General features: G+C 40.0%; 1 protein-coding gene across 1 annotated transcript; it reads right to left on the bottom strand.

Annotated features, from left to right (window-relative positions):
* Positions 1–1,270: 1,270 nt before the first annotated feature.
* On the bottom strand, positions 1,271–10,672 carry MINAR2 (membrane integral NOTCH2 associated receptor 2). Its single transcript, XM_040091204.1, has 3 exons — positions 10,508–10,672; positions 2,238–2,483; positions 1,271–1,450 (listed from the first exon to the last, which is right to left on the bottom strand). Exons 1-3 carry the CDS (start codon positions 10,670–10,672, stop codon positions 1,271–1,273), a joined length of 591 nt encoding a protein of 196 aa, XP_039947138.1.
* Between the last annotated feature and the right edge of the window lie 777 nt (positions 10,673–11,449).

Here is an 11,449-nt window from a genome sequence, read left to right on the forward strand (position 1 = left end):
ATTCATCTTGACATGAGTTAAAGCACAGTAAACCTGCTGTAAGTAGGGCACATTCTAGAATTCAGAGGGGACAGTACAAACCTTCTATCTTAGTTCTATTCCTGAGTAATCCAAAGCATGTTCTGTGGGACAAGGAGCAGACCCGGTATAACCTCAACTTCTCAGCTTCTGTGCATCTGTGAGATTCTCTTTCAAAAGAGAAATCCCTATCTCAGTATTATTCATAGCTCCTTAAATACCAAACACAGAGGTATAAAGGGTTTCTTGCTCCCAGAGTACCTTTTCAGAAAGGAAATAATTACTTAAAGTTCTTGTCTGCCTGTTCACTCACTTTTTATTTTGTAATTTATCTCATGTTTTGATTCTCCTGAATTATTCTGAGGTGTATTAACTGTGTGCTCTAAACATTTCATTTTGTTCCTTTAGTTTACAAAGATCCTTTTTCATGGCCTGGTTATATAAGTTTAAAAATTTTAAGGTGCATTTATTCTAGTTTATACTATAGTATTCCACAGATTTTGCTAAAAAAAGAAAATAAAAATTGTCATTCCGTCTTTTGGGATGACAGAAATGCTATACATGTAAAGAAGATGACCTAGTGGTGGAAGAACTTCGTCACAGGTTTCGGGATTTTTTTGATAGAAACTCAGTGATCTAATTTTTTGTCTTATCTGACAAATGTAAGAAAATATTCATTTAGACTTGCTTTTACTACATGCTGCATCATTGCAGCAGTGCATTCAGTCACTAAGTAATGTGTTAATTTTTGTTTTATGATTCTTTGTGATATCTTGAATGTTGATTCATAATGCTTTTCTATATTCTAAAACTGGCTATCATGAACAGACAAAGAGGATGGTAGGTGTTTATTAGAAGAAATAGTCAGCTGGTTCTTTATACACACAATATGTAACATACCACACATACTGACTTTAATCACTAGTCCAAAGAAGGCACTAAAAAAAATTAGCGTTTTCTTTTTAAATTAAACCTGTAAGGTGACATTCAGCCATGCTCAGAATACTTGTCTCTTTTCAGGGTAAATTCCTTGTGGTGTGCAGGAATGTTTTGAAGAAGTGATGTCAAATAAATTGTGTTTGTGACCAAAAAAAAAAAAAAGAAAAACCAACCCCAAAACAAAACAAAAAAAACCCCACCACAGCAACACACCACCACCACCACCAAAAACCAAATAAGACCTGAGAAGGTAATAGGTAATAGTTTAATAAAAATATTTATTGGAAAAACTTTCCATCATCATTTGGCTATACTAAGTAAATGAAACACTAAGTGTGATTACAGTAATTAGGATACAAATGGCCAGTACCATGAGAAGAATGATTCGGCAATATTTTGAATGCTTTTTTTCTTTCTGCTTCTTTTTTAACAAGGTATCATACCCAGGAGTATAAATATCCCCCATCCAGAACTGCAGATCATTAGGATTTTCCTAGAAGAAAAATCAAAAAATTAAATCAGTTTCTCTCTTTTACACACAAATTCATTAGAGCATACCCAGAAGTATTTTGGCTATCATCAGATACTAACTAATGAATTTAAGACATCACAACACATATGACACTTTCACTTGAATGTAGGTTGTGCTACTTTCCAGATGCTGTAAATGTTCCACTGGAGAAAATTAAAACCACACATTTCATCCAGGAACCAAAAGTAGGACAACAGCCACTGAAATGTTTTTAAAAACCCAGAACAAACCATGTAGTGTTCTCAAGAAGAGATGTCATTGTATGAACACAGCTCTGACTCCCTTTTCAAAAAATGGAACAGCAGAAAATAAACAAAGCAAAAGCAAAAGTAATCCTAAATTTGTGCCAACCTCAGGGAGGCAGGTTCCTGTATAGTGTAGATGAGGCTGAAAAAATATGTGTAATTTGATAACAGAATTTTTCTATGAACAGTTATCAAAGTGACTATATAGTATTTAAGTGCCACATTTGTAGCTCTTCCCTATGTAAACAGGGAAGTTAAGTTGTACAGTGTTGTGGCTTAATAGTTTTTCTAATCAGAGGTCATGTACTGTAAAATTTAAATTTCTGGAGTCTCACCAGATATGTAGACTTCTTTCCTGATCAGATTTATGTTAGTGTCATGTATGTACCAGAAAGTACCTCCATATGTACTTCTGTAATCCCACCTAAAGATCCAAGAGGGCTTCATGCATCACACAGATCACAGCAATTCAATTGCTCAAACTTAGCACAACAGCCAATTACCTTTATGTGGCTGGCCAAGTTAGAGTGCAGTGGCTGTCTGTCATAGTCTTGCACAGTCCAGGAAGGGGTCTTTTTCTTCTCCTCCCAGTCATCATCCACATGGATATCACTATACAATGGGTTGCTTTTGATTGTGGATTTTAGGGTGACGGGAGTAATGTGTTTCCCCAGGGATTTGTCTATTGTTTCTTGACTGACCATGTTCAAGTCTAAGCCTGGCAGCTCAGTGACAGTTCTCTTTTCTCTCTGTAAGACATAAGTTAGATCAGAACCTGGCTTTCATTTGTGTTTCCTACAATACAGGCCCCCTTCCAGAATTATCACTTGTAATGCAACAGAATCATTTTAAAACTACACATGCAAACATTTTTCTCCTTCTGGCAAAGTTCTACAGTGAGGGAGACTGACTGCCCACTCTGGACAGATTTCCCCTTCTGGGGAAAGCAGGTGGGTACAATCTGTTCACACTCTTGAATCCTAGACCCATCTCAGGATGTTGAAGAGGCCCTTCATTCAACTGAGGGCACTGTCAGAATTCACAGGCAGTTAAATATCTGAGCAGTCTCCCAATAATAAAAGCTGTTAAATAAGGCCTTTAGAACATGTGGGTGTCAAGGGAGGAAGAAGAACAGCCCTGGTGGGATCATATTTTTTGAGAAATCACAAGCTGCCTCTTAAAACAGCACTAAGGATGTTTTTAGGAGGTCTGTAAAGTAGTAGTTCCTATATTTTTTAATCTGTAATTGGAGGAATGCAATCAGACTCTTTACTCCAAGCTAGTCAATATTTGTCACAACCTTCTGTCACCAAGACTTTCAATTAACCTGTCACTGATCTATAGTACCACAGAGTGTCAGCTACCTAAAAGACCTGCTTTTTGCAGAGCCTTTGTCTTACACTAACACCTCTCCCATCTCTCTGGATTTTAGAACCAACACAGAGCAAATTCATTCCTCCACGTAAGTACTTTTGTCCTTAGGATCTTTATGTTGAGTCAAGGGGAGCCTTGGCCTGATCCAGTGGTCCTGTGTCAGGTATGCTGGGAGGGGGCAATCCCCACCCCTCTCCCAGTCTCAGAAATCACAAAGGTGTGGGCAGCATCTGTACATCTTGCAGTAGATTTCCCTGAATTTTTCACTTTTACTGAGATCTCTGGATTTTAAGGTACCACAGGCTGGATGGTCTTCTGCTGCAAAACGGCTAGTGGCATGCCCTGCTTCTCCTTCCACCTTTCTGGTGGGAGCTCAGGGCATCTGATCTGCTGCACACTGGCTTTGGGAACTGTTTGGACACTTCATGAAGTCAATGAAGATCCCTAAGATGGTAACAAACTGTTGGCTTCTTCTGCTTGAGTAGTTTTCTGCCCTCTTTGTGGGCTGGTGAATCCACTTTCAGTGGAAGTCAGCTGCTGTCTGCTATCACCTACTTTATGACTGCAGTGTCTGTGCATGTATAGACTTGTATACACTGGTATGAGGCAGGCAGGTGCAGGAGGAAACATAAGAACTGATTTCCTTGAGAAAGAGAAGGTGGAGAAAAGAAAATGACAGACTTTGTCTAAGAAACTCTAGGAGGAAGCATCATGCTGGCATTCCTATCACTAAATCCTGCAGAACTGACTAAGCATGTTTCCCATCAGTAACAGCCATTAGTAGGCGGCTGGATCCTCAGTGACCTCCCATCCTTCTTTTAGTTCATAATTTCCATATGTTGTTCCCTAGCCTTCACGTATCCCCTGGTAATATTACTCTCTGCATTGCAGTTGCAGCTGGCACTGAAGCCCTCTGGGCTGTACTGGCCAGATTTCAGCTGAGCTGGTGTTTTTAACTGCTTTTTCTTTCTGACTGCATTTTATTTTATTTACTTTATTTCTTATTTAAGATTTGTCATTGACCTTAATAACTCTTCCCTCAGGCTTGCTAAACAGTTGAACTTGGAGAACATTTTGTTGAAGAACGCGAACAGTCTCACCAGGGAATGATTGGTCTCTCTAAGATAAAATGTTGTAAAAAGAATGTGACTTGACAGTAATTTTAAAAGCTGTTTTAAATAAAATTCTCCAAAACTTGGAATAGATGGCATGATGCAAAAATTTGTTCATAAAAACAGTGCTTGGTGGCTAAATCTTTTTCCTCTACTGTCTGAAGTACATTTATTTTCATGGGCATGAAGAGAGTGTGGTGGCTTGGAGCAGATGTAGAGAGGGAATAGATTGGAAGGGATGACTGGCTTTTATCATGAGAACTGGACTGCAATTTGAGGTAGGATATAGTTTGCAGAAATTTTGGAGAACAGATAGTGAAGTGGCAAACTAATTGGGAGAATGTACTTGAGTACAGCAGATGCTTGATGGCAAAATTTCTACAGTAGATATGTCCTATAGGCTACTCAGGGAAAAGAAATGACAGAAGCTGAAATCACATGCAAACCCCTAAAGTTTTAGGTCTAAGAAATCATACAAAGAAATAGGAACAATATTTCACTAAACCTATGCTTTTCTAGAAGCAGAGAAACACAATATTAGATAACAAAAATATGTTTGCTAGTATTAATTCTTGCAAAAACTACTTTTTTACATTTTCTTTTAGGATTCAAAATACTTCCCAATCTTTGTCACAGACTTTGATGCGTGCAGCAAACATTCAAAGAAAGAGAAAAGTATTGTAAATTTAGGTATCAATATCCATTACAATATTCATACAATACACACTGAATATAAGAAGATAGTGTGAATGAGGGTGGAACAGAACAAATCAAAGGAAATTTATGTTTTTATTCACTGAATGGAAGGAGCAAACAGCAAATAATCAAAGAAGCAGTAGTTATGAAGAACACAGAAAACTGTAGATGAAATACATTTGTGAAATACCTATTCAACAAGAAGAAAAGTGCTCAACTTTGCAAGCACATACCTGTGTTTGATCTACATAGAGCTCATCAGCAAGAACAGTTATAACTGGTCAATAATTAATTTTTTCACAGAGAGAAGTATGTCCCTCTTTGACAGACCCAGAGATCTGTCATATACAAGTACTAGTATTCTGTGAAAAGCCCAAAGATCTATAGAGGGTCATTGTTTGTTCCATCACTGAGTCAATATGTGCCTACTCCATTTTTTTTTTTCTTGCTGATTATTTTATAATGCAAATTATGCATACACTACAATACATATAGCTAAAATTATAGTCTTTCTTACTAGGAAACATTTTATCTCATATTTATCTCATATCTCATCTTGACTTCATCCTTCTGTTCCAACTGCTATTGTTGTTTACAGCACTGAAACAACTCAAGAGCCTAACAATTCTTTTCTCAGTATGTGATATCATCCATCAAACCCAGGACATCAACAGTTAAGGCTATACCTTGGTTTCAAGTCCATCTACCTGAAAGAAGAGAACAAAGAGACAGTTAAGCAATTAAGGAAATTTACTTTCTGGAAGGAAAGCTTTTCTTTCCTTTCATCCCAGACGGAACCTGTTGGAGCCGAGGAAATCCTGGAGCTAAGGCCATGGGCAAAAATTCCTCTGGTCAGGGTGAGAGAAATGTCACCCACAAGGCTACATGAGAGCTCCCTATGTAGATTAGACTGGAAAGTCCTCTGTTCCCCTTGTTACCATTGGTTAAATTTTACTACAATTGTTTCCATATTCCTAATCCTCTCTCCCAATTGATTCTCTGCCATCAGGCTCGACCCTTATCCTACCCAATATAAGTTATTGTTATCTCCTGGCCCTTGCCTTTTTTAGTGCACCCTTGCCTTTTAGTGCAAACTGAGCACAGTTTGCTCTTTGTTCTTTTACTTCTTATTAAAGTGGTTTTATGGGGCACCAGATTGTGCCCGTCTCTCATTTATTTTGTTGCCAAAGGGACTTTCATGAAAATCCTGTGGTGACACCCAGCCTTCCTATCCGTGCCTGGGATGTCACTGAATCAGTTTCTCTGCTCCCATGGCCAGCCCCGGTTTCCACCTGATGCTGGCAATGATGTTCAGGGAAAGTTAGAAATGCTGTTGATGGACAGCTACATTGATGGGCAGCTACACCTCGAAGTTTTAGCCAAGGCAATCCTACAGAAATCTACAGCCACTAGATACTACAGGATTTGTTTCAAAACGGCTTTCTCCCTAATTAAAGCACTAGCATGGTGGTCATTATATTTTTTACTAGTTTGTTCAATACTATAACCCCGTGTTGTGCAAAAACCTTGTAACAGATTGTGGGGGACCCTCCCTGCAGTCGTAAGGACATTTTTCTGATGTTGAGAACTATTTTAAAGGCAGACAGACAAAAACTGCTAGGGTGTGGTGAAGAATCCCTGTGGTAGGTATATCAACTGCATAGGTATTGCTAGACCTTTGGAAAATAAAAAAGAAGAATATTAGCATTTGAGAGCTTTGTTCAACAAATCACATCTCAGAGGGGATGCTATGGAAAAGCAATTGGGAAGGCAAGGATTAACCAAAGGTGCAAAAGGAAAAATGAAAGACAGTAGGGAACACAGCTCACATCAAGGATTCCCAAGAAGCAGAACAGGTCCAGATGAGGCTGCAAAGTTGATCAGGGGGTTGGAGCACCTCTCCTATGAAGACAGTTTGAGCAAGCTGGGGTTGTTCAGCCTAGGGAAGAGAAGGCTACAGGACTAGAAGACCATGTAGCAGCCTTCTAGTACATACAGATGCCTGACAAGAAAGCTGAAGAGAGAAATTTTACAAAAATAAAACAAGGGAAATAGCTTTAAACTGAAAGAGGGCAGGTTTAGATTAGCTATAAGGATGATGTTCTTCCCTGTGAGGATGGTGAGACACTTGAACAGGTTGTCCAGGGAAGTTGTGAATGCCCCATCCCTGACAGTGTTCAAAGCCAGGCTGACTGGGGTTTTGAAGACACCTGTGCTAGTGGAAGACATTTCTGCCTATGGCAGGGGATCTGGAACCAGATGACCTGTAAGGTCCCTTCCAACTCAAACCTTCCTATGATTCTATGGTTCTAGGAATGAAACTTTTCTTAAGGAAGGAACTGAAGGAGATCTGAATTCCTTGTCAGAGACATTAAGGCAGCCTCAGGTATTGCAAAACTGAAAAGCCACCTGACATGGACAGGAAATAGCTCAGTAAATGGTTATAAACACTTCAGCCAAAGTGACGGGGATATTTAGAAAAAAATGAATATTCATATGGACTATTTTAATTGCACATCATTGAGACTATTTGTTGTAATGAATTGCTTAGTTTTAAAAAAAAAGGTGGCTTATCTGTCATTGGTAATGTAGTTCTGCAGGGCTGTGAGTGCATTATATAAAAACTTTTGTACAGTCTCAGACCAAAGCTCCTGCCAGCCTTACAGCTGGCTCTTATTGTGGCCAGTTGCAGATGTCTAGGGAAGAATAAGGGAGAGAGTGGTAATACATAATGCACATATGAGCTAGAGAACAAAAAAGTGACTCTTACCCAGCATCTAACTTATAGATTTAAAAAACCTCTCTTGTCCTGGTATACTGAGAAACAAGCAAAGACAGGACACAGGCGTTCACTCATATGTAAGGCCAAAAAAACACTATGCCAAGAAGTAGCATGCTGCTAAGACTGAATGCTCTCTGCTGTCTTCCAAAAATAGTGGGGGGGGAAAGGGAAAGAAGTCTGAGAATTGCAGAAAATGGCCAGGTTGACTGCAGGGAAGACATGCAAGAGAAACAGATATGGAGGATTAATCATCTGGTGTGTGCCGGGCATTAAAACATATTGTGGGGCAAAGAGTCCAGTAGGACTGGAAATTGTCAGGGTGAGCAGGATACAGTCAGCAGTGATCTATTTGTAGGAGAAAGTCTGTGCTTTTTATGCTGCTTTTCACAAGAAGGGCCAAAATTCCTGGAGTACTTTATAGTTTGTTTTATTCAAAGTAGATGATGAAAGTACATGTTAGGCAGAGAAGCTGTTTAGTTTGCCTATTACCAAAGAGGAAAAGTAAGGAGAAAGACCAGCAGCTTTTTGTCATTACATAAAGCTGCTTTTTTATAATGGAAACAAATTTTAAAATGTACAGGTGGAGAAAACACATAAGCACTTCAGTGCGTTTGAATTTAAATGATCTCATAATAAAGGTTTGGAGGAGGCCAGAAAAGTACCACTGAGCAGTCACTTTGCATAGGGAGACCTGAGTAGCATTAGTTTCTTAAAAGAATATTAACTTCTAAAGAGGGAATTTAATGACTTTAAGAATCTTTAGATCATGCACATATGTTTTGAAATTAATTATCTCTCCTCCTCCTGCCCCCCTTTTTCCATTTCTGAATTAACTAATCCTTAACCTCATTATCTCTCTCATCTTAAAGTGAAATATGTTATTCTTGCGCCATTAGTTCTCCACTGTGCCATCATGTTTCTTCTAATGTCTGGAACTCATCAGTACTTTCCCTTTTTTTGATTGTCAGCAAAAAGGGAAAAAGAAGGTGAGCTACTTAGGGAGAGAGAATGGCACAATGAATTTTATCTGGACAGCCTGAATTCACTAATGACTACACTTAAAAGTATAGATTGTGCCCTAGGCTTTAACACTTATAAAATATACCATATTACAAACTCCATTTTTGGAGGCATGGGGAGTAAGTACAGACATCTCCTTTGAAACAGCCATCCCGAGGCTGGGACAAGGAGTTCCAGGAAAATCTTCTCGCTGGTGGCAAAAAAGCAGAGCACAAGTCAAAAAGCACAGGGCCCCCTTACACATGTTTAATCCTCCCACAGCTCTGCAGCTCTGGCTCGGTGACAGTGCGTCCTGATTGACAACAATGGGGAGAAGGATCCCTGCTGTGAAGGAGGCTCTGTGTGTGGCTGCCTCCCTCTTGCACAAAAGAGAGGCTTAGGTGGGGGGAGAGGGCGAGGCCAGCATTGCACCATACCCTGTAGTTTGGGATCCTTCAGGCTCCGTCCCTTGGCTCGGGCTGTTTGCATGGGACAGCGGGCGACCGCGTGTTCCCCGCCCCAGGTCTCCTTGGGGAGTCGCCAGCAAATATTATACAACACGAACAGAGTGTCTGGAGGCAGTGGAGAAGGCAGAGGGAAGAGTGTCTGGGGTAGGGAAGAAGCTAGGGAAAGTAAGGGGGGAGCATGGAAGCGGGTGTCACGAGGAGGGAGGACTTCTGCAATTGGAAGAGGACTGGAATGGACTCTGGCTGGGAGCAAAGGGATTTAGAGAGCTGGTGGGGAGAAATGTCTGAAAAGGGAGTAGAAGTGCTACAGGAAATATCTGTGGGAGACCTTCAGCATCATTCTCCTCCCTTCCCCCCGGTTCAAGCTCTTTTGGCTCTTACTCAGTCCCCTGGGGTATCAGACCCCCACCCTAAGGATCCTGAGAATGTAGACCATTCTCCATCACCCCTCCCCGCCCCCCCCCCATCCCCCAACCACATATATATGTCTCCATCCCTTGACAAGAACCAGACCTTGGAGCTTTTGCTCCTGCTAGGGCTGGGGAAAGGCGACTGGCTCCCCAGGCAGCAGGGAAGGAGCTCTGTGTAGCAGCAAATGGGGCCCAGAGGGGTGTGAGCTGATGCAGCTGTACTGCTGCTGATCCAGACATGAACTTCTCCACCAGCTCCAGGGCCTCTGCTAGGCAGTGCACATTTATATTTTTACCAAGAAACTGCTGCTACCTCTATATAATAACCTGGATTATTATGTGTCAACATGTTTCACACTTTCAACAGTTGTCTTTCAGTATAACAGGAAGGCCAAAGTTAAATGAAAAAAATAAAAAAAAGTAATGATGAACTATGAAAATATATATGTTTGTAGCAAGAATCTCTAATGTCCCTCTAATGCACATTTTCATCAAGTTTAAAGAGATATATATTACTTCACTTTCAGTTTTAAATCTGGGGCTTTTCTTACTTCAGAGAGCACATTCGATGCACACCTTTAGTACAATTAAGTGGTATTTGACTTCAGTAGTCAATTGTAGCAATGTCAATGTAACAATGAAAGTATAGCAACTTCATTGCATTCTGGAAAATGCAACAGAAATGGTACAAAGAGCAGTAGAAAGCCTAATACACTGAAATAAAGTCAGTGGACCCCCCTGAAGACAGTAACTTCCATGGAACCTGATCCTCGCTGAGGTTAATGGGAAAATATTTAGGAATATTAACAATTCCGATTAAGAGATCCAAGAATCTGAAACCACAGCTGATGTGTCACTGTCATGTAATTTTTCTCCTGATCCTTAAAACTAGGTAGAAAAATCAGGAAAATATAAGCCTCTTTTAGACCTTACCTGTAAATAGATCCTGTTGTGCCACTGCTGCACTCCAGGTAAAGGTGCTTCTGGGAATTTTGTCCAGTTAGCTGGTAGAAAGGTAGACCTTTTCACTAAAGATTTAACCTCCAGTTGCAGGAATTTATCAGGATGGTTGTTGTTTGGCAAAACGGAGAGGTCCATGTTTCTGTGCAGTAGAGTAATAATGAAAATAGCCCCAGCTCCTGCTTCCTGACTGTGCATGCTCTATTATTAATGATGTGAAGAAGGATACGACAGTTTCCTGAAACTGTATCTGACCCCTGTTTGGTATCAGGCTCACTTACATCATCTACCAATGATAAAAAATTGTTTAGAAGTGGCAGAGCAGACAGGACAAGTTTCTGTAAGTGCCTGGCTTAAGTTTTCAGGTTCAAGGTCTATTTTGATAGATACATGTGTGCTCATTAAAACTGAGTACCAGTGAGTATAAGACACTTAAATGCAAACCAGCACTTCCTCAAGTTATCTGCCAAAAATGTAAAGCCTACAATACTTCAAAGTAACATTTTCTTTTCCCCCGATAAAATTAGAAGCAGCTTCCAGTCAAAGCAAGTCCTCCTTTTTTGCAGCAGTACCAAGAGGCTCCATTGTGCTATGTGGGTTGGTACCATTTACCACAACAGCTATGACATGCACTTTTTTTAGGGTCAGGGGTTTCTTTCACAGTAAATTCTTCTTGACCCTGGGAAATATTAGATTGTTTCAAGTAATTGATAACAGAAGTTTTCAGGGAATTGATTCTGCTCCCATTCAAATGAGTGGAAAAATTCTGTTACTGACTTGAATGGCATGGTCTCAGTCCCATCACTTCTATTATTTTATTTTGAGATTTGATTTTTCATCATAATTTTATAAGCCTTAAGTCCTTTTGACTTTCAACTGATGAAATTCCCCTTCTCATTATGGTTTCTATGTACA

Source organism: Hirundo rustica, chromosome Z, assembly GCF_015227805.2.
Source record: "Hirundo rustica isolate bHirRus1 chromosome Z, bHirRus1.pri.v3, whole genome shotgun sequence".
NCBI classification, from domain to species: domain Eukaryota; kingdom Metazoa; phylum Chordata; class Aves; order Passeriformes; family Hirundinidae; genus Hirundo; species Hirundo rustica.